Source organism: Cibotium barometz, chromosome 48 (genome assembly GCF_041138505.1).
Source record: "Cibotium barometz isolate CiBa-2024 chromosome 48, ASM4113850v1, whole genome shotgun sequence".
Lineage (NCBI taxonomy): Eukaryota > Viridiplantae > Streptophyta > Polypodiopsida > Cyatheales > Cibotiaceae > Cibotium > Cibotium barometz.
In genome coordinates, this window is record NC_141093.1 from 12,256,299 (window position 1) to 12,280,395 (window position 24,097).

General features: G+C 47.8%; 1 protein-coding gene across 3 annotated transcripts in view; it reads left to right on the forward strand.

Annotated features, from left to right (window-relative positions):
* Window positions 1-24,097, forward strand: part of LOC147610815 (protein ROOT HAIR SPECIFIC 17-like) — a 54,606-nt gene that overhangs the window by 21,290 nt on the left and 9,219 nt on the right. For 2 of the 3 annotated variants that reach the window (XM_086785427.1, XM_086785425.1), the window contains exons 2-3: window positions 21,921-21,974; window positions 22,111-22,186. In XM_086785427.1, coding sequence (XP_086641553.1) covers window positions 21,921-21,974; window positions 22,111-22,186 — 130 coding nt within the window. The remainder of the gene's footprint in view (window positions 1-21,920; window positions 21,975-22,110; window positions 22,187-24,097) is intronic. The other variant, XM_086785426.1, reaches the window with a different exon arrangement.

Genomic DNA, 24,097 nt, shown 5'->3' on the forward strand with positions numbered 1-24,097 from the left:
GAAATCCTCCAGGAACTCCTGTGAAAGTCCCTGTAGCCGCCAATGCCCCGCTACAGCTGGAGAGACCATCCTCCTCGCCGTCAAAATATGCCTCCCCAGCCGAACAGAATACTGGAAAAAGGTGATCTCTGTGGCCTCAAGGGATGCATAAGGATCATGCCACTCGTACTCCCCCGGGTCCCACTGTAACCGGGCCAAGGGGCGCGCTGCATATGGCCATATGTGCCAATCCGGGAGCACATCAGCAGGGTCGGGGTCAATATGCCACTTTCGAAAAGCGGCGGCCACTACCCGTATCCTCTGAAAGGTGCACTCTGCAACCAAAGGCGACTCCACCTCCACTCTCTGAAGTCTGCCCTCATCCTGAATCTCATAGTAGAGGCATCTGCCATCCTCAGTGCAAGCTCTGACAGCAATCAGGATCTCCAACTGAGTAAAGGCTCCCATCCACCGTGGGACCACTGGCTCGAAAGGCGTGAACCACTCCTCTGTGAGTGCCTCCTGAATATCATCCCTCATAATCAACCCCCCTCTGAAGTGACTCAGCCTCTCCACCTGGATCTCCTCTGGGAGACTGCAGAAGGCCTGCCAGTCTCCAAAACTACGAGCTGGGCCTGCCTCTAAAGGCCCCCAGGCTAGCCGAGGCCGAGAACCCAGCATATGACCCTGCTCTGTGCGAACCGCTGGGCTCCAGATGAGCGGCTGTCTGGTCCGCTCCTCAACACAAGAAGGAGGTCGCTGAGAGAGCCCCGGTCTCAGCAGCTCCCAAGCTCTCAGGATACTCAAAGCAAATCTGTCCTCCCATCCTCTACTGAGGCCTGTCCTCCTCATCTCTATGAAGATCCAGCGAATCTCTGGTGCCCAAGTGCCCCCTGCTGGGGGAGCCCGAGCCTGCAGTCGTTGCAAGAGAAGCTCTTTCCAAGGCTCAGCGCCTGGAAGCAGCCCCCGAACAATAAGCTTCCCCAATAAGGCTCTACTCTGATCGATTGGATCTATAATGCCCAAGCCTCCCTGAGCCAGCGGAAGTGTAATAACTGCCCATGCAACCTTTGCCCGGGCTGGCTGACCGTCCAGCCCAGACCAAAGAAAGTTCCTGATCAACCTCTGTACCTGGCTGATGCAAGAGCTCGAGAAGATCCAGCAAGACGTAATGTACCACATGGTCGCTAACAGCACCTGATTTGCCACCACCACCCTCCCGGCCAAGGATAGTCGGGCTGTACTCCAATACAAAAGCTTCTTCCGAATGCTCAGAAGAAGCGGAGCAATCTGCTGCTCAGGTGACAAATCTAGTCCAATCTGGCATCCCAAATACCGCACTGCTGTGCCAGGAGGAATCCATCTAAAACCGGGGTCCGGGCTCCATGCCGGAGTGGGAGCACTACTGATCCAAAAGGCCACTGTCTTGCGCCAATTGATCAATGCTCCCGAAGCTGCACTAAAAACCTGGAGCGACTGCTCTGCCCGAAGAAGATTGGCCTCATGGCCATGCAAAAATAAGCCCGTGTCGTCTACAAACTCAGCATCAAGCAGGTCCTCCCCCCGGGCTGGGAGCTGGAGTCCTCTCAAACCAACCTCCTCTGCCGTCAAATACATGCTCATAGCCTCCGCAAAGAAGAGAAAAAGAAAAGGGGCGAGGGGACACCCCTGTCGGACTGATCTGGTCAGCTCAAAACTCGGCCCCCGTCCTCCTGCAATCAACACCTGGCTACGAGCTGTGGAGTATAGAGCCGCCACCCCTCTGATCCATCCTGGCTCAAAGCCCAGGCGAAGCATAGTGCCCTCTAAGAAACCCCAATCAACTCTATCGTATGCCTTCTCAAAATCAAGAAGCATCACGACCAAGTCCTCGCCAAGAAATCTAGCTCGGGCCGTCGCCTCCCAGAAAGTAAAGATGTTGTCAAGGATACTGCGCTCCTTGACGAATCCTGTCTGGGTAGCATGAATCAACTCCCCCAAAAAGGGCTGGATCCTCAAACTCAAGGCCTTTGCTAAGACCTTGTAGACAGTGTTGAGAATCGTAATAGGCCTCCAATGCCGAATATCATCTGATACTCCCTCCCCCTAGGGGATAAGAAAGATCAAGCCCTCTGAAAAGCTCTGTGGCATCACGCCAGTGTCCAAAACATACTGAAAGCCCCTGCGGAGGCCTGGCCCCAAAAGGTCCCAATAGCGCATAAAAAAGGCCGGCGTCAATCCGTCCTCCCCTGGGCAACTATGTCGCGGCAGGACCCTCAAGGCCTCGGCAAGCTCAATCTCTCAAAGAGGCACACCAAGAACTGTACGCATACGATCTGTGACCCGCCTCTGCACATGGGCCCACACAGTCTGTCTGCAAGCATCTCTATCCTCAGTGGCTGGCTCCGCTGAAAGCAGGTCTCTATAAAATGCAGTGGCAATGGCTCTGATCTCCCCGGGCTCAGTAGCTACCGATCCATCCGGTCTACCAAGCTGACGGCCGAGCATGGCGGGGTCCAGTGATCTCAAAAAACTTCCCAGTCACTCTATCACCAAGCTGCGTCCACTGAGAGGCCTGACGACGATAGTAAAACTCATGTCTCTGCTCCTCTGCCTCTCTAACCTCCTGGCGTGCCTGGCTCAGCTGTGACGCCAACCACTCACATGCAGGCTACTGCTCCTGAAGGCGCTGTAGCGAAGCAAGGCTGCGTCTTAGCCGATGCTCCCGCTCGCGAATCTCTCCCAGCCGTGTCAAAGCTGCAGCGTGTAGAAAAGAGCTAAGCTCGATGAGTCCCTGGGCACACTGGCCTGCTGCATCCTGGTCAGAGCACTGACTATCATGCCAGATCCTCTCAATGTCCTCAGCGAGACTGGGATTTGTAAGTACCCTCTCTGGGATCCTCAACTGCAAGCTGGGCTCCCGTGTCCTCTCCTCCAATGTCAGGATAACTGGCGCATGATCTGAAAATGAGGTGCTAGCAAGAATGCCGACGGAGCCCCCTCGCTCCCCTAACCAGTCGCCCACATAAAAGTGATCAATCCGTGATAGATTAGTCCCTCCCCGTCGGCGATCCGACCGAGAGAAACTAAGACTGTCCTGAGAGCGGGAGAAGGCCCCATGCTGCCATGCATCAGTGATCCTCAGTGACATGCAAAACCGGTCCCAAGCTGCAAGCTCCGTGCCGTGCACTGTAACATGACTGCCTCCCACCCTATCGGCCGGGTCCTCAAGCATGTTGAAGTCTCCCCCGACACACCAATGTGCGGCCTCTGGCAATGCATCCGTAACCTGGGTCCAGAACTCTGCTCTGGCACTAGCATGATTAGGCGCATAGACGTTGAGCACGCCCAATAGCTCATCATGCATCCTCAGAATGACATACTGTGCTCTACCAGGCACAATGATCCCTCGATCCACAATGGCCTGCCGCCATACATCTGCAATGACCATGCATACTCCTCCCTGTCCACCCAAAGGACCAAACCCTGCAGACCAAAAGGTATCCCATCTACCAGGCATCACCGAACCATATCTCTGGATCCTGCTCTCACCCAAGTGGTGCTCCTGCATCATCAAAATATCAATGCTGCCACCAACCAGGCATCTCTGAAGCTCCTGCCTCAAGCACCCACGATAGCATATAAAATGTGCTCCGCCCAGGCCCTGTACATTCCATGAGATGATCCTCATGGATGACCTGCTGAGGTGGATGCTGTCTCAGCCGTACGGCGGGCCTTCGCAAGCGGCTTGGATGGAGAGTAGTCCCCATCCGAGCGGCTGCGAATCTGCCCACCCGGTGTACTGCAAGAATCACGGATCAGGCGCCAGTGGCTGTGGCCCATGGCGACTGCCTCCCGCTCTGACAGAGCAACCTCGTGTATACATACATATCCAGGGTCGCGTGCTAAGTGTGCCACTATACGCACGACCAAATGACGAATCCCTGAGGCATCCACACTCCCGGGATCCAAGAAAAAATGAGCCAACTCCCATAGCCGGCCTATCACATCTGTCACCTCCAGATCGCTCACATGATGAGAAAACTCAACTGCCTGAGTCTTCAAAGTGCTAAGAGCGAGCTCTAGAGTCCACTCCCGGTCGCAAGGGCCACATAGAGGGAACGAGAAGGCCACCGCTGAATCAAGTGCCTCCTCCCCGTGGGCCGGAGGTATCACTACATGAACTCGGATGGGTGCTGGCTCTGGGTGCTGGCTCATGGGGGCCCTTTGCTCCAAAAAGCCGAGTGAAGGCGTAATCAAAAGCCTCCGATCGCTGTCTAACACCGAGGCGACTCAGCCGACTGCGGATAGATGATATCCGTGAAGCCCGAATCGGCATGGTAGGTCTCCTCTGTGGTGCTCGAGCAAGGTCGGTGCTCAGCGCCCTCCGGACTGCGGGCGAACGCCAGGGGACTGCCAGGGCCTCCCGGGAAGGCGAGGCGGGTGGGGGGGGAGGAGGGGGGGCGAGGGGGGTGGAGAGGGAGCCGCTGCCGAAACCGGAGCGGGGACGGGAGGAGGCGAAGGTGGAAGCGAGGCGGTGGGAGGGGACGGGGGTGGGGGTGGGGGTGGTGAAAGAGGGGGTGCTGGCATCTCCTGGTCCTCAGCCGTCGCCGCAGGGGTCTCCTCCTGGAGGGGAGCAAAGCTGTTCCTCACGGGAACCCAGTGAGGCTGAGACTGTGGCTGCTGCTGCAGCGGTCTCTGGGCGTGCTGCAGTGGCTGTCTCCCTCGGCGGCGCCCCTGTCCAGGCTACCACTCCGAGGTCTCTGTGGCCTGAGCAGGTGTCCCGGAGGCAGCTTGCCGTGCCGCATTTGTGAGCGGGCCATCAGGGGCCTGCTGTGCTGCTGTGGTGAGGGTCGAGGTCTCCTGCGAGGGCAGGCCTTGGCCAGATGACCGACCTGCCTGCAAATGAAGCACTGGTTCAGGAGCCCCGAGAACTCCACTCTCTGATCAATCCATCCCCCCCCTATCCTAGGTAGCTGAATGTCACGTAGGCTGTAATGCCTGTGACCGACGGCAAACCGGATGTCCATGTCCGGGGTTCAGTGGGAGAGGACGCCCATGCGGAGTCATGGGCGGCCAGGCTAGTGTGGACGGCAGGCCACACACTATATAGCCTGGGGGATGAGGGGAAATCCTCATTCTTCCTCTATGGCTGGGTGGTGAGCCAGAGGCCGTCCCCTCTTGTGGTAACGCCCGTAGCGGCGTTACGGATATCTAACACTGGTATCAGAGCGTGGTTCGATGGGATTGTCAGAGTCCGCACGTGACCGGGGGACCGGAGCCCACTCGATGGTTTTCAACCATTCATCTTCTCACCCTTATCTCCACAATGGAGTGTGTGGAGGGAGGCGGCCAAGAGATTCTTCCTCTTCAACGCAAGGTTCTTCGCTGGTTTTCCTTCAACGCAAGTCTCTTCAACGCAAGCCCCCCTTAAGCCACACAGTTGCATTGCCACAGACTGTCTATAGCATTTTGCAAGCGTAGTCTTGCCTATGTTCAACTAAAATGTGCTCACAATCGCACACTTATGTTGAACATAGGCAAGACTACACTTGCAAAATGCTATAGGGCGTCCCCCATGCATGAAACTGTCCAACCAAACTAGTCTTACTGCTAACCTCTAGATTTAGATCACTCCGGAACTAAATCACTCTGTTAGCACTAGTACACCATCATGGTCTTGCTACCTAGAGCTTCTCCGAACTCTGTAACTGGGTTTTATCCCAACTTATGGCTATATTTGGTAATTTTCAAAGTTCAAATTTTATCTTGCACACTTTATCACTACAGACAAGTGTACATACAGACCTGCCAAAGAGTCAAGTTACATGCACAAGCCTTGGCATCCCATTCCACCAAGACTACAATCGATTCCGTGAGAATTTGATGTCCCATACCATCAAATTACCACCAAACCAACTGATGTGACATATAAAAAGGCTCTTTCCCCCCTCGAAAGATCACCACAAACTCTCGAGCAGTGGGATGTCGACGCATGGCAATAAAAAGAAGAGAAAACCATGCTAGTAAGTTTAAGAACAGTTCTTTTCGATCAACTTCTATAAGGGCATTGAGCATTACATCTCAAGACTATACCCCTTCAGATTTACCTTTGATTTCTACAAATCAATCCTTAATCTGCTATTATTATCTAGGCGTATGCTAATCCCTCAGATTAGTACTCCTAGATAAACCATTCAATTGAGTACTGCTAGCAGCACTGCTAGCCCCTTTATCCCAAGTAATACACACCTTAGGGATTACTTTTACAAGGCAATCTACGTGACTAAATCAAACTAGTCACTACTCTCTAGGCCCAAGTAGTGACACTATTTTGTTACTACCAAAACAAGGGCTAGCTTGCCTCTACCGGCCAAGGCTCTCTTGTTGCTACAAACAGTAAGCAACTTGTTTGGACACAAGGCATAACCACATCAAGACTACGCTTGTACATGGTTCTCATTTGCCAAAGTTTATCACAATCTTCTAGCAACTGTTAAAAGATTGTGAAGGTTATGAGCACTACGGCTCAATTAGGCTTACCTTGATTTCTCGTGATAAGCACTTCGTCTAATTTGGGCACAACTGACGCCACTGCCGGTCCTCTTAGCCCAAGTAAAACACACCGCAGTTTTAGATTTACACTATAGTAGCCAAACTACGTGACTTTGATGGTCAATACTAAGTCTATGCTCAGCTTAAATTTAGTCTCTCTGAACCAAATGTGTGATCACCACATGTGCTACCCTCGAGGCGCTACGGCCATAGAAGTGTTCACTAGGCACAACGGCCATAGAACGGCTCTCTCTCGAAGGACTCGGCACTACGGCCGTGGGATTTGTCTCTCTCTTAGCACGCGGCGCTACGGCCGTGTGCGGTGGGTCTCTTTCGTGGAAAACGGGCACTACGGCCACACGGCGCGACGGCCGTGTTGGGTTTGTTTCGTGGGGTGTACCGTTGTTTTGTGTTTTTTTTTTAAATAAAAAAAAATAAAAAAATAACGGGCCGGGCCGGCCCTCGCCGCTTCGGGCGTGGCCACCCGCCCGTGGGGAGTGTCCACAACGGGGCCGAGTCTGGCCGCCGCCGCCGCCGCCTGGCTGGCCTGGCTGGCCACACAGGTCGGGTATGGCCTGGCTGGCCACGCAGCCAGTGTCTCTTTCAATACAACGTAGGCCAGTAGATTCTTCCTCTTCAACGAAAGGTTCTTCGCTGGTTTTCCTTGAACGCAAGTCTCTTCAACGCAAGCCCCCCTTAAGCCACACAGTTGCATTGCCACAGACTGTCGTGGGGCTGGCTGGACTTCGCCCCCCCCACCCCCACACATAGTCTACGGGTGGCTCTTCGCCCTCCCACCCCACACACAGTCTACGGGTGGCTCTTCGCCCCCCCCTCAAACGATTGACAAATTGTTCGCAGACAAGCTTAACAGAAAAAAAAAAAAACGAGATGCTTACCTCCAATTTAATAAGGTTTTACATGGCAATAGTGAGTAGTATCTCACTCCAGACGAGCCTGGTTGTTGTTAGTATCGGATCCGACATATGTAGTGTACATAAATTAGGGCTGAGTTAGGATAGGAGGCTAAGCCGGAGAGCTTAGTGGTAAATCCTACTGTATCTGGTGAGTTTTGACTTAACCGGAGTGTTAAGAAGTAAACTCAAAGTCTGGGGCTGAACTGGAGTGTTCGGAGGCAGACATATCTTTTGTTAAATCGGAGAATTTAGCAACAGATGAGCTTGGGGTGAACCATGGTACCCAGGAAAAAAGCTCTTCACACTAAAATAGTGCACAATAATTTTAGGGTGATAAAAATCCATCGCAGGAATGTTTTACAACTTTCCATAGATGATAGATGAAGACCATGTACTTTACGGAGTTAAAGTACATAGGTGGTGACTTCGGCGACACATTTTTTGTAGGAAGTCACGAGTGGTGTGGTTAGGTCAGCCGAGACTCCACAAGACCTATGCACTAGTTTTTAAGTTGACCTCTATGATAAGGACGTCCAAAATTCGTGTTGTAATACCAGAGATTGTACTGCAATGTGCAATGGAGGGGTCAATTTGTGTAGTCACTTCTTAGCAGCAAGTGACTTAAGCATCTTGTTATAGATGGTTGTATATGGTGCTCCCACTCGGGGGAGGTACGCCATTGGGTACGGAGTTACTCACAGACTAGTATGGAGCTACTAGTGTGATGATAGTGGGTACGTAGTTACTCACTACTAATACATAGCTTCTAATAAAATTAAGATCCTCGAGTGAAAGATACTCTAGATCAACATTTTAAATTACCGAACCACAATCCATGAGTATCGAGGTACTCATAAATATGTTGACGTTGCTCAAATCCAGGGACCGATTTGTTCGATGGTATGGAATAAGCAAGGAGAGTGGAGTAACTTAAAAGTTGCACATCACTAGTCCTAGTGAGTTGTCAAGGTCATTCGTAGTTTGATGATCCCCTCTACCTATCAGACAACATTCAATTTTGCAAGTCCTGGCATTTAATCCGTAGTGATTATGAGTTTGGTGTGAGATATGGTTATGAAGTTCTTACAAGAGTACTCGTTTATTTGCTTGTCATCGGTTATAGCTTGGTAGAGATTGCCACCTGTGATGACTAGGTAGCTTTGCCGCTATAATGAGGCGGCAGCAAACAATGTTCTCATAGGTATACTTCATACCAACACCAAACAGGGATAGGATGAAATTCCTAAGTTCATCATCACGAAGTACTGTGATGTTTGCATTTATATTGAATGTATGATGTAATGAGACATTGGGCTTGTGTAATTACCATCAATTATCTAACAACCTATGGCTTCGCAGCAAGCTCAGTCATTATCTGTGGATTGATAATGTGGTTATTAGTAGTTTGGAATTTTTCTTGATAGATGGTACAACCATGCCGCGTATGAACGAGTTGTTTGATCAACTTTATGGGTCGAAATATTTCTCTAAGATAGACCTGAGATCTGGGTATCATCAAGCTAGAATTAAGGTCGAGGATGTTGCGAAGACAGCATTCAGGACACGATTCGGTCACTTTGAGTTTTTGGTTATGCCGTTTGGGCTAACCAATGCTCCAGCGACTTTTATGACGCTGATGGACAGTGTTTTACGTCCATATTTAGTTTTCCTAGATGATATTCTTGTGTACAGCAAAACGCGTAAAGAACACTTGGCACATTTGCGATTAGTGTTCCAGTTATTGCGACAACACAAGCTATTTGCGAAGGAGAGCAAATGTAAATTTTTTGAAAGAGAAATTCACTTTTTGGACCACATTATATCCGCCCATGGTACGTGGATGGAACCTGAGAAAGTGGAAGCTATTCTCAAGTGGCTAACCTCGAAAAATCTCGAAGAACTGCAGATTTTTCTTGGCATGTCGGGGTTTTACCGACAGTATGTAAAGGACTACGCGAAGATCGTAGTCCCGTTAACGGATCAGTTGCGCACAAAAACAAAGAATATATGTTGGAAGAAGACCAACAAAAGAAGCTTCGAAAAACTTAAGGTAGCCATAGCAGCTGCACCTGTTTTGACTATAGTTGACCCTACTGAGCCATTTGTCTTGGAGACAGACGCTAGTGGTGAGGCCATTGGAGCCGTGCTTTTGCAAAGGGGACGCCCTGTTGCATTTGAGAGCAAGAAATTAGATAGGGCTCAGCGTAACTACTCGGCTTACGAGCGGGAGTTACTGGCCATCGTACATGCACTTAAAAAGTGGAGACACTATTTATATGGTGCCACTTTTGAAGTACGTACGGATCACGAAAGCCTGACATGGCTTTCTAGTCAAAACGAGTTGAAAGGTCGGAAAGCTCGGTGGGTGGAGCTCCTACAGGAGTTTGATCTTCAGATTCGCTACCAAAGGAGTAAATATAATGTTGTGGCAGATGCGCTTAGCCGCATGCCACAAATTAATGAGTTAAGCTTTACGGTTTTCAAGAATGAGTTCTTGGAATCACTACGTGGTTTATGTGAGCACGATCCATCTTTTACAGAGGTCTAGCGCGTTGTACGCGTACGCACTTCTTCACAAACGCGACCACCTCCCTCGTCGGCACGTAATGCTAGTCCGGAGAGACTGGCCGTAGGTGCGGCGGGTAGCGAAGCGAGAGTTAGTCCGGAGAGGCTAGCCGAGTCTTCGGGGTATAGTTTTGAGCCGGAAAGCTCAGACGTAGGCCCTTCATCACCTTTGTTTTCCGACACGGTTTCAAAGGATGATGCTAAACTTCGTCGGGGGGAGAAGTATGCTAACTACTCCATTGACGACGGGTACTTACTCTACAAGGGTAGGGTGTGTGTACCAACTATTGGTGACTTTCGAGCATGCATTCTTAGAGAAAGTCACGATAGTCCAAGTGCTGGTCATCCCGGGATACAAAAAGACCTATGCACTAGTCAAACGACAATTTTATTGGCCTATTTTGTTCAAGGACGTCCAGACTTATGTGCTGCAATGCAATAAGTGTCAGGTCAATAAGCATTCCTCAAGGGAAATGGGAAAGCATTTCCATGGATTTCATCACCGGTTTACCCACGACAAGTCGAGGGAATGACTCGGTCTAGGTGGTGGTGGATAGGTTAACCAAGATGGCAAAATTTATTGCCACCAAGAAAACGGTAAAAACGCCAGAGTTGGCAAAACTCTTTATTGAACATCTCTACAAGCTATATGGCTTGCCCGCGGATATAGTGTCGGATAGAGATAGAAAGTTCAACAGTCATTTTTGGAGGGAAGTCTTTGGACACTATGAGTATGAGTACGGCAGATCATCCGGAGTCCGATGGTCAAACAGAAAGGGTTAACCAAATACTCGAGGATATGTTGCGTTCTTATGTAAGTAAGAAGCAATCAAATTGGGAAGAATATTTGCCCATATTGGAGTTTGCTTATAACAGCTCCAAGCATTCAGCGATTGGATTTATACCATTCATGTTAATGTATGGATTCCAGCCGAGATCTCCAATGGCTGTAGGCCTGAAAAGGAGAAGATTCAATCTGTCAAGGATTTCCTTGAAGATATGAATGATATGCTCAGAGCCGCCATGAGAGCATTCGTAGCGCTCAGGATCGCGCTAAAACTTATGCGGATAAAGGACGTAGAAAGGTGACCTTTGCAGAAGGTGACTTTGTATTCCTCAAGGTTCCTACGCAGTCAGAAACCATGAAAACGGGAAAGTGTGATAAACTTTCTCCGAGATATTGTGGTCCTTTTAAAATCCTTGAGAGATTGGGGACGTAGCATATAAACTTGAGTTACTGGAGAGTTCTCAAGTCCATCCTGTCTTCCATGTCAGTAAACTGAAGAAATCAGTTCACGGGTTAGAGAACGCAGTTTCTCCAGATATTTTGGTGGACTTGATATAGCCACCAAAGATACCACATGAACCTGAAAAGATTCTACAGTATCGTGACAGACAAACCCGACATAAAGTGTACCAGGAGGTACTTGTTAAATGGACAGATAGGGATGAGAAGGTAGCTACCTGGGAACGCCGTAGTGCAATTTCCAAAAGGTTTCCCCAGTTTGTTTTCGAGGACGAAAACTCTTCTTAAGGGGGGGGGTAATGTCACGTAGGCTGTAATGCCTGTGAGACTGACGGCAGACCGGATGGCCATGTGCGGGGTTCAGTGGGAGAGGACGCCCATGCGGAGTCATGGGCGGCCAGGCTAGTGTGGACGGCAGGCCACACACTATATAGCCTGGGGGATGAGGGGAAATCCTCATTCTTCCTCTATGGCTGGGTGGTGAGGCAAGGCCGTCCCCTCTTGTGGTAACGCCCATAGCGGCGTTATGGATATCTAACATTGAATGACCTTCGGAAGGGAGGAGATGTCAGACACCAAAACTCTGACGGAAGGTAGCCCAGCTGCTCTGGCCACCACTGAAGCTGCTGTGGGGCCAGTCTCTAGTACCGAGCCCACCAATGCTCCTAGCCGAGAGAGGAGCGGAAGATACTCCCGGCGGAGTCCAGGGAAGCAAACTGTAACATGAAAAAGGCGCTCTCCCTGCTCAGCCTCTGCTGGGTCAAAGCCATGCTGCCAAGGTCTGAAGAAAGCCCGAGCACCCCTGATGTCAAGGGGACTCATGGCAAGGACCTTGGCCACGCTCTGGGCGGTCTCGAACTCGATCTGATAATGTCCACGGCCCAGTAGCTGTACGTCTAGGATCTTGCCCACATCTGCAAGAAGGCGGGCCTGGAGAAGATCCCGGATCTCCCCTCTGCTGGGGCGAGTGCCGGCTATACGGCAGATGGTGGAATGAACCTGGAGGCGTTCCACCTCTGCCGTGAGGCTCGCTTCCTCTTCCGGCGAAAGAGAAAGCCTGATGGGGGTGTCCTCAGGGGCGGGCGAGGGGGCTGCGGATGAGTCCCTCTAAGGCGGGGTGGGAGGAGCCTCCATCAGAGTCTGAAGCTAAGGCGAAGGCGAGGCGAAAGCGGAGATCCTGCAAGAAACGAGCTGCACACAGAGAGGCGGAAGACGACGGCCGGAGAACCCCCTGGGGGCAGAAGTCAGCAAGAAAGGGGAGGGGGGGGGGGTTGAAGTGGCGAAGGAGAAGCCCTAGGGGGGGGGGGGGGGGGGGGGGGGGGGCGGAAGCTGCACGCAAGAGGGGGGGGGAGGAGAAATGCTGGCGGCGGGGGGGTCGAGGCGCTGCAGAGGGGAGGTGGGCGCTAAGAAGGGGGGGGGGGGGCGCGAAGGCGAGGAGGGGCGGTGGGCAGTGCAGCGAGGGAGGGGGGCGCAGCAGCGAAAGCAGGCGGAGGGGGCAAGAGGAGGGGCGGCGGGCAGAGTAGCGTGGGAGGGGGGCGCAGAAGCGACAGCAGGCGGGGGGGGCAAGAGAAGGCGCGAGGAACGAGGGGGGCGTGAGGGGACAAGCAGGCAGGTAGGCGGGGGGCGCAGGTGTGCAGGAAGCGCAAGCAGGGATGGGCGGGAGCTTCAGCGAGCAGATTTACACAACTTGCAAAGGATTTTCCGCATATTAAAACATTTAAACATGGCCACAGCCTTAACACATATCCATCATCACTTTGCATAAAACATAAAGCTGGACAAAACATCCACAAATGCTGAAAATGGAGCTTGCACGTGTGACACCGCATAGAGGCCGGAATGGGCGGACCCCCCCCCTCCCCCCCCCCCCTCCTCGGAGTATTTTATTACCCAAGGAGAGTAATATCATGTACAAGCGTTGAGGGCCTTACTCTCCCCACGGGAGATGCCGGATTATCCATATACAAATGCCATAACACAACCCAACACGAGGCAACCAAGCCGGAACATAGGCTGTAGAAATGCCGAGCCAACAACATAATCCATATACCTCCGTGTGGGTACTGATTCTTCCCCAAAAACCACGGGTCTTCATGCAATAGAGCTGGTACAGCAAGTACAACTCTCCATTCAGCCGGTACAGCAGGTACAATGGCTGGTACAGCAGGTACAGTGGCTGGTACAGCCGGGATGGTGGCTGGTACAATAGGTACAGCAAGTATAAATGCTGGTACAGCATGTGCAGTGACTAGTACAGTAGGTACAGTGGCTGGTACATCAAGTACAGAAGCTGGTACAGTCGATACAATGGGTGGTACAGCAAGTACAACAAGTACAAGGATTGGTACAGCCAGTACAATGGCTGGTGTAGCAGATACAAAGGTTGGTACAACAAGTACAATGGCTAGAAATCATAATAAATGATTAAATACCCTTGCCTTCAGTATTTCTTCGGGCGATGGAAGCCTCCAAAACAGTCCCCAACAGCCGGTATTCTTCATGGGCAGCCTTCAAGAGAGAGAGAAAGAGAGTAGCCATCATTAGGGCAGCCTGTAACGGTGGTAGAGGCTAGTGTGTAACAAGAGAGCCTCTATTAATGAAGAGAGGACTCCAATTTATAGATTTGTTCTTTATAAACTCGGAGAGATTCGTCCATAGAAATTGCTTGTGAAGCCCAATATCTATATAAATCTCGTCCAAGAAAGAAATCTCCATCGATATAATCCATCCCAATAAAGGGAGCCATGAAAAGAATTCATCCTATTAAAGGAAGCCATAAACAATGTTTCCCTGAAACCATCTCAAGGCAAACAACAACACCTTTCTCCTTGCATAGCTGTACAAGGGTTAGTGAACATCAAAAACACTTCATAGCAAAAGCACTAACTTTGCAAACTCAAAGTATACTTAGCTTTTCTTTGCCAGGTTAGTCATGAAGCCAAAAGAAATATCTCGTCACCATATCCTTAAGATATCCTGAGATATATCTCCATATAGCTTGCCTGTAAGCTTGATAATATAATCCACAATATCCATATGGAAAGAGTGCTAAATGTGTGCACATAAAGTCAACTCCATACTTCCAGATAAATTTTGTGAATTCATAAATCCTTAGACCAAGCTGTCTATTGCTCATGCTCTTGCTTCATAGGCTCTGAAGTGGCTGGCCATGCTACCAGCCTGGACATTTCCCAATATGAAAGGGGTCTGGTGGACTCCAGGATGTCTAAATATTTGGAAAGTACAAGCTTTGGGAATGGGGGATTATCCTAGAATACAAAGGACCACACTCCTAAAATTTAGGAGAGTTGCTATTTTTGACCCGACTCCGATGGAAATTCTGTTCGCGTCATTACATCTGGAATTGAGCAGATACCAAGAGTTGGCAAAGTGCCTATGACAGAATGTCTACCAGTTGGGATATTTTTAGAGAGAGTTTATGGAAGGACCCATCTCTTAGAATGGGACATATGGCAAGAAAGTGGACCAAAGTGAGACAAGTAGCCTGACACTTGTTAGAAAGTGGATCAAAGTGAGACAAGTGGCCTCACACTTGTCACTTCAGCTATTGTGTGGCTCTCCACTTGTCATTGTAGCCTTCTCTTGCCATTTTAGCTCATGGGAGGCCCAAATCTATAAATTGGAGTCCTCTCTCTTCATTAATAGAGGCTCTCTTGTTACACACTAGCCTCTACCACCGTTACAGGCTGCCCTAATGATGGCTACTCTCTTTCTCTCTCTCTTGAAGGCTGCCCATGAAGAATACCGGCTGTTGGGGACTGTTTTGGAGGCGACAACCAGAGTTGTATAGCTATTGCTCGGAACCTGGTCTTCCATGCCCGGACCAAGCACGTAGAGATACAATATCACTTTGTTCGTGAGAAGATTTTGGCTGGTGACATCTTGCTAGTCAATGCCGCGGACCTCTTCATGAAGCCTCTACCTCAGCAGATGCTCCGTCAACACTCCAGCTCACTGGGGTTGGTTCCACATCCAGGAGCTAAGAGGGGGTGTTAGCAGTCATCTTTTGTCTGTACCATATTATATAGTAGGGAGTGAGGGCTAGTTCTGTGGATGTGCTCGCTCGGTGTGAGTGTTTCTCTATTTTTCCTATTGTCCATATTTTTTTTCCAGTTTTCCAATTGTGGGGGTGCTGTAACTATTTGGCCCTCCTAGCTCTATTTCACATGATGAAACCCATGCCCAAACACCAAATAAGTGGAAGAAGACATGGGGACAGCGTCCATAAGGTTTGATTAAGAAAAAGCACCTTTCTTGGTCAAAAAGCAAGAAAAAGCAAAAAGTCAAACAAGGTTGACCACGAGCCAAGGGCACCATTGGAAAGAGGAGACTAAGCCGGACCAAAAAGCTACAAGCCGCTTTTTCCAAAAACAGCTCTAGGACTAAAAAGCAAGGCCCTGAAGCTAGAAAAGCAAAACAAGAACTTTTGACTAAAGTCGAGTAATATGTTACTATTAAAAAGACCAAAAGCAAAGTAAAAGCCAAAAGCATCACTTTTTGGCAAAAAGCAAGGCTTCCCACAAGTATAAAAGAAGCATGAGCCTCTCTTGAGCATCCAGTTGAAGAAGAACCTCTTCATCGCGTTGCCATCTTCGTTGAAGCATGGAGATCATCTTCTCCATCATTATCTACTTGATCATGACCCAAATCATGGAACTTTTCATCGCTGGCCGTTGATTCAGAGTGCCTACATCAATTGTTGTGTCACGCCATCACTTGTCCATATGACTGTACGGATCTGTACAGAACTGTACGGACATGCACACTACTGTACGGAGATGTATGGACAAAAAATTTCAGAAACCCTAAAAATTTCAAAAACCCTAAAACTACTCCAGAAATCCTAAAAAGTGCTTTTTGGAGGTTTTTATCGCCCGAAAACCAATAAAACGGGTTTTACATCAATTTTCTCGCCAGAAAAAGCTTTTCCATGGTTTTCTTCATCGCCAAGGCTATAGGAGTTGTGGAGATTACTCATGGGAATTGGACTTGGACTTGAACTTGGATTTGAACCCTTGACTTGGACTTGGACTTGGTCTTGGACTTGGACCTGGTCTTGGACTTGGACTTGGACTTGGATTAGGAGTTGGACTTGGATCTGGACTTGGACTTGGACTTGGATTTAGTTCTGGTACTAGCCCGATGAGAGATACTTGTGGGTCATGTCTGTGGTGTGCCCGGCATCAGAGATCTTGTGCCTCGACATCGACATCGACATCGACATCGACTTGATATCCTACATCGGCATATCTGTTTGTTTTGTATTCATTGATTGTATTGATCTTGGCCAGTGTGCCCGTAGATTGTTCCTGAATAAATTCCTAAAAGGGGGTGGGGCCTGTTCCCCGCTCGGTGTGGTGTATTTTGCAAGATCCCTGTTCCCTTCTCTCTTTCTCCCCTCTCTCTCTATATCTTTATCTCTTGGACACGTGGTTGAGTCTGTCCTGCACGCCCCGCTAGACTTCCAGTGCTATCAGAGCAGGATTTCTCTTGAAGAAACTTTCTTGGGGTGACACAGCCATGTCGAGAGAAGAGGGATACCAATGGCCTAATGAAGGGAACAACTATCAGGCTAATCCAAGACTTCATAATGGGAACCAAGGTCGTCGATCCATTACTCATGAGACTGCGGCCATGTTATCAGAAGAGCACCATGACTTTCAGCAGTTCAGGTGATTTCTCAGAGACGAAGAATCCCTTGCTTGGAGAACCAAGAGGGAACATGACCAAAGAAGGGCTCAAATGTTTGAAGAATTCATCAGGGAAAGAGCCACCAAGCCGAAGGAGTTGAAGCTGTCAAAGCCTATCTTTGTGCCAAAAGGGGGTCACCATTTCAGAAGGATCTAGAGCCACCATTTTGGAAGGATTATCAGATTGACATCATGCTAGAAAGTTCGATGAGTGGTTTGCAGTGGTGCTTAGCCCATTGCATGTTTCGACAAAGAAAGCTGTGGAATCTTTGCGGACCAAAGCTGAAACATAACCTTTTTTGAAGCATTGAGACTTTATGCTAGCAAAGGACTGGTGTTGGGTATTCTAGACCTTTTTGTGGTTGAACATGATGAAATTGCATTGGAGCAGTCTTGAACCAAGTGGGCCATGTTGTGGCCTATGAATGTCAAAGACAACAAACTAGCAGATGCGCTATCATAAAGGCCCATGACTTATGCAGTTTCTATGGATTTCATTTTGATGAAGGATCCTTATGCTACCAAGGAGGATTTGAAAGATGTTTTGGAATAGATTGCTGAATAGAGATTTAGTGACTTTTTATGTCATCAAGCAGGGTTTTCCTACGATGGAAACCCACGTTATGTGTGACACAAGGAATTGAGGTCAAAGTAATGGAAGAGTGACATACTCCTTCCTACATGGGGCATAGAGACACCTTGACTACACTTCAAGCTTTGGAGAGCTACGTCTATTGGCCTACTATGAGAAAGGACATTGAACTTTATGATTCGAGAATGTTTGGTTTGTCAGAAGGTCAAGTTTGATCGACAAACACTAGCAGGACTATTGCACCCATTGAATGCTCGAGAACATTGCTATGGATTTTATCTTTGGATTGCCAAAGTCAAGATTTGGGAATGATGAAATATGGACTATTATTAATAGATTCGGTAAGCAAGCCCACTTTATCCTGTGAAGAAGACTATCCACACAGAGCATATAGCGAGATTGTTTATTTGGCAGGTTTTCAAACATTATGGATACCCAAATCCATTGTAGGGGATAGAGATCCTCGGACTACTAGCTTCTTTTGGAGAGCTCTTTTTGACAACATGAGGACCTTATCATCCTCAAACAATGGATAAAGTGAGATTGCAAACCTCAATATTTTGGATATGCGAAAGTGTTATGCTCTCGAAGCAAAGGAACAATGGAAGAAGTACTTGCCATTGGTTGAGTTTGCTTATAATAACACCATTCACTCCTCTACAAGAAAAGCTCCTTTTGAGATTATTTATGGCAACCATTGTTATTGCCTATTCTAAAGACCAAGGAAGAGATCTTGCATGCGGACGAGTTTGTTTGAGATTTGGATACAGCCTTGCACAAGTTCGAAGGGCTATTGAGACACCTCAAGCCAAGCAAAAGAAAGGTGCAGATAAGCACAGAAGGAAGGTTACCTTTGAAGAAGGGAATTGGGTTTTATTGTGATTTGCAAAAGCCAGACTTAGAAAGTCTAAAGCTAAGGAGCACAAGGAACCCAAGCTTGCCCCTTGATACTATGGACCTTACCAAGAAGATCAACGATCTATGCTATTGATTGGGCCTTCCAGATCATTGGAGCATACATAATGCCTTCCATGTTAGCTTATTGAAGCCATATGTAGGAATACCCCCAGAGGAACTTGTTTTGGAGGATCCACCAAAAGTGGAAGAACATCTTGTAGCAGGAATAGATTGTATTCCATTGCGTGAGAAAAAGAGGAAAGACTGGTTAGGAAATTCCTCTTGAAGTTTAAGAATTATTCGCTTATGGATATGAAATGGATGCCAAAAGAGTACTTCAAGGACTATCCAGATATTCTTCAAGCTTATAAGGAAGCAATTGGTCCCAATGTATTTGAAGTGTAGGCTTGAACGTCTTGTGATCAAGACAGATTTAAGAGGGAGGGATTGTGCTTCTAGCTCTCTTCATTGTATATATATATATATTGAATTGGAATTGACCATTATTCTGCTTATATAATGGTTACTTGGGCATGCTCTAGTTTGGGTGGCAACGATGCTCGATAGTCCAAGGAGCAAGTTTTGTATATGGGAGGCAACGATGCCAGATGACCCATTGACGGCAGCGATGCCAGATATCTTGGATTTCGCAGTCGGGCGGTCATTGCAACCACATGGCCGAGATGATTGTATTGGACTTCGCAGTTGGGCGGTCATTGCAAAACCACATGGCCGAGATGATTGTATTGGACTTCGCAGTTGGGCGGTCATTGCGACTAGATGGCCCAGATGACTATATTGGATTTCGCAGTTGAGCGGTCATTGCGACCAGATGGCCCAGATGACTGGATTGGATTTCATAGTCTTGCAGTCAATGTGACCAGATGGCCGAGATGACTTAATAAATTCTCAGGCGGTCCTAGTGACTAGATGGCCTTGACCGATAGTCTGAGTGGTGTCCCTCGGGAGCCAAATAGCTCAGCACGGTTTTCGATGAAACCAGACAGGATAATCAATGAACAAGAGGATCATTACTTGTGTACTATATACTGATGATTGTTTGAGTTTCTTTGACTTTGTGTGCTGTTTTTGATGTGTGGACAATTCTTGGATTTATGGCATGTGATAGTCCACTAGTAGACGCGAAAGATGCATACTTGTTTGTTGACTAGCTTCTGTCTAGTTTTTAAGAAGGTAAGTATGCATTTATTATATCCAACACATACGACAGGCCATGAAGATGTACCATCAAGAATAAGTATATCGGTCAAAGAAAAAAAGGCATTGAGATGTTGCCAGATGAGCAGATGAGACCACAGATATGGGAAAAGACCAGATGCATAAGCTCACCAGATGGCGCTAGTACCTTGAAACATATGGAGGTATATGATGTACTTGGAACACATGGATATACATGGAACATAAGGATGTGCTTGGAATCCTTGCAGTCCGCAATTGAGGACAATTGCGATATAAGAGGGAGAGAATGTAACTATTGGCCCTCCTAACTCTATTTCACATGATGAAGCCCGTGTCCGGACACCAAACAGGTGGAAGAAGACATGGGGACAGGGTCCATAAGGTTTGATTAAGAAAAAGCACCATTCATGGTCGAAAAGCAAGAAAAATAAAAAAGTCAAACAAGGTTGACCGCAAGCCAAGGGCACCATTGGAAAGAGGAGATTGAGCCGGACCAAAAAGCTAAAAGCTGCTTTTTCAAAAAGCAGCTCCAGGGCCAAAATGCAAGGCCTTGAAGCTAGAAAAGCAAAACAAGAACTTTTGACTAAAGTTGAGTAATTTTTTACTCTTAAAAAGACCAAAAGCAAAGTAAAAGGCAAAAGCAAAGCAAAAGCATCACTTTTTGGCAAAAAGCAAGGCTTTCCCATGTATAAAAGAAGCTTGAGCCTTTCTTGAGCATCAAGTTGAAGAAGAACCTCTTCACCGCGTTGCCACCTTCGTTGAAGCATGGAGATCTTCTCCATCATCATCTACTTGATCATGAACCAAATCATGGAATTTTCATTGCTGCCCGTTGATTCTCAGAGTGCCTCCATCAACTGTTGTGCCATGCCATCAAATGTCCGTACGACTGTACAGATCCGTACGGCCACACGGAATTGTACGGACATGTACGAAACTCTGCTATGTACGGACCGAAAATTTAAGAAACCCTAAAACTGCTCCAAAACCCTGAAAACTGTTTTTTTGGAGGTTTTTACCACCCGAAAACCATTAAAACAGGTTTTATATCAGTTTTCTTTGCCAGAAAGAGCTTTTCCTGGACCTGGACTTGGATTTGGATCTCGACTTGGTCTTGGACTTGGACTTGGACTTGGTCTTGGACTTGGACTTGGACCTGGTCTTGGTCTTGGACTTGGACTTGGATTTGGATCTGGTACTAGCCCGGTGAGAGATACTTGTGGGTCACCCCTGTGGTGTAAGATCTTGTGCCTCAACATCGACTTGGGTATCCTACATTGGTATATCTGTTTGTTTTGTATTCATTGATTGTATTGATCCTTGAGGGCCAGCGTGCCCGTGGATTGTTCTTGAATAAATTCTTGAAAGGGGTCGGGGCTTGTTCCCCGCTCAGTGTGGTTTGTTGTGCAAGATCCCTATTTCCTTCTCTCTCTATATCTTTATCTCTTGGACATGTGGTTGAGTCTGTCACTACACGCCCCACTGGGGTTACAATGCTGTCTTTTCCTTGTCAGCCGGTAGGTTTGGCTGCTCAGGTGGGGCCCACTATTTTTTTGCTGGCCGACTCATTATTTGTTGGACGAGTTGTTCATATGCTGGTGGACTGGTTATTTTCCCAGTCATGGGCTGTTTGTGGTGCTGTCAGCCTGTTTTGCAGTGGCCAACCAGCAGCCCCAGCCCATATATTGTTTGGGCCTTGCCCCCCTACTTGCCTTATACTGGATCGTGTGTATATAGTAGAGTTTATACAGCACTTCTCTCTCCAGCTCTTCTGCATTTCTGTTCTGCTCTGTTTTTGTCTCATTTCCGCTGCTCATTCTGACACCACCATACAAGTGCTGAAGAGACTAATGGTGCTTTATGGGACTTCAAAATTAATTTAGTAAAAAGTTTTAAAACAAGCTACATTAGTTTGCACGATGATGTCATGCACATCTATAAATAAATAAAACAAGTCGTGCATTCTTGTGTTCCATGCATTGAGTCATTGAGTTACATATATGTCACTATTCACAACCATTGCAAAAAAGAGCAGTTATCACAAAATGCCACTCACAAAGCTCTAAAAGAAAGGATGCATCATAGGATTTGAGAACTTTGAGAGAAAAATGCACCAACTCTCCATCACTCAATTTAGTTTTAAATAGACCTTGAAGCATTTGGATTTGGAAGTGTGATCGGTCTTGGTGCACATGTCATGCTTATCTTCTCTCTATCAATGCAATTTTATCAAGCACTATTTATGGGTTGTCATTGAAGTTTGTGTTGGTTGATCTTAGCAGGAGGAGCCTGCTGCTGAACACATCAACGCCACTAATAGAGTGGATGATTTGGTAAGAAATTATTGTCACAAGTTTTGACATTGCAATCAGTGTAGGCATACTTTCTGCCTTTATCTAAGCAGGCTCCCAGGCTAATTTTGCATAGTCTGTCTCCATCTAGTGTTAATCTTGTGGGTGGTTGTTTTAGGCAATGACACGAACATCATCAGACAGCATATGGGCTTCTAAGTTGTCTAAATACTACTATGGTTGCAGTGATCCAAGTAATTACTTGCTGAACTTCAAGCTGGTTTTGTACATTTTTGAAATAAGTATAGAGGGGAGTGTAAGGTAGAGATGGCATGAGAAACATATGATTGTATTTCAACATAAAATGATTGCAGCAATGATGGAACCACTTTGAGACCTTATAATTTTTTATCTGTCATGTGCACACACGTGGACATGGCTAATCTCAAGGCTAATCCCTGAAGTTAGCAGCAAATAAACTGTCACCAGCCTGGACATTTCCCAGTATGAAAGGGGTCTGGTGGACTCCAGGATGTCTAAATATTTGGAAAGTACAAGCTTTGGGAATGGGGGATTATCCTAGAATACAAAGGACCACATTCCTAAAATTTAGGAGAGTTGCTTTTTTTGGCCCGACTCCGATGGAAATTCTGTTCGCGTCATTACATCTGGAATTGAGCAGATACCAAGAGTTGGCAAAGTGCCTATGACAGAATGTCTACCAGTTGGGATATTTTTAGACCCATCTCTTAGATTGGGACATGTGGCAAGAAAGTGGACCAAAGTGAGACAAGTGGCCTGACACTTGTTAGAAAGTGGATCAAAGTGAGACAAGTGGCCTCACACTTGTCACTTCAGCTATTGTGTGGCTCTCCACTTGTCATTGTAGCCTTCTCTTGCTATTTTAGCTCATGGGAGGCCCAAATCTATAAATTGGAGCCCTCTCTCTTCATTAATAGAGGCTCTCTTGCTGCACACTAGCCTCTACCACCGTTACAGGCTGCCTAATGATGGCTACTCTCTTTCTCTCTCTCTTGAAGGCTGCCCATGAAGAATACCGGCTGTTGGTGGGGACTGTTTTGGAGGCTTCCATCGCAAAGAAATACTAAAGCCAGTGTACCTACTGTACTAGTCATTGTACATACTGTACCAGCATTTGTACTTGTTGTACCGGCTGTACCAGCCATCGTATCGGCTGTACCAGCCACCGTACTTGTTGTATCGGTTGTACCAGCCATTGTACTTGTTGTACCGACTGAATGGAGAGTTGTACTTGCTGTACCAGCTCTATTGCATGAAGACCCGTGGTTTTTGGGGAAGAATCAGTACCCACACGGAGGTATATGGATTATATTATTGGCTCGGCATTTCTACAGCCTATGTTCCGGCTTGGTTGCCTTGTGTTGGGCTGTGTTATGGCATTTGTATATGGATAATCCAGCATCTCCTGTGGGGAGAGTAAGGCCCTCAAAGCTTGTACATGATATTAATCTCCTTGGGTAATAAAATACTCCAAGGGGGGGGGGGGGGGGGGGGGGGGGGGGGTCGGTCCATTCCGGCCTCTATGTGGTGTCACACATGCAAGCTTCATTTTCAGCATTTGTGGATGTTTTGTCCAGCTTTTATGTTTTATGCAAAGTGATGATGGATATGTGTTAAGACTGTGGCCATGTTTAAGTGTTTTAATAGGTATCAACAAGTGTGTCAAAGGCCCTAGTCCCCCGGGCGCCGCGAGTTACATAAACAGTAGTCTAGAGCAGTACTGGAAGGCATCCCGTTGCATGAGGACCACGTCGGCCAGGCATAGCAGGTGGTTTACCTCACTTTGGCAGCATTTATGCTTTTTGTGTCCAATGGAGCCGGCCGACCAGGATTTGGCCAGTTGGCATGGCTTCCAAGAGCCTATAAAAGGCAAGGCATTGCTTCATTCTTGGCATCTGAACCCATTCTTGGAGCAGGTCAAGAGGCAGTCCATTAAAGGTCTTAGGTTACCTTTTTTGGAAGGCCAAAGGCCACAGAATCTGTACAGTCATTTTGACATTATTTTGTACCATAATATATACTGAAAATACACCTCTCTCTCTCTCTCTGTGTCTTTGTTGGTGTCTTGCATCAAGGTTCCTATTCACCTTACTTGGCGCTGAAAGAAGATACATAGAAATTCC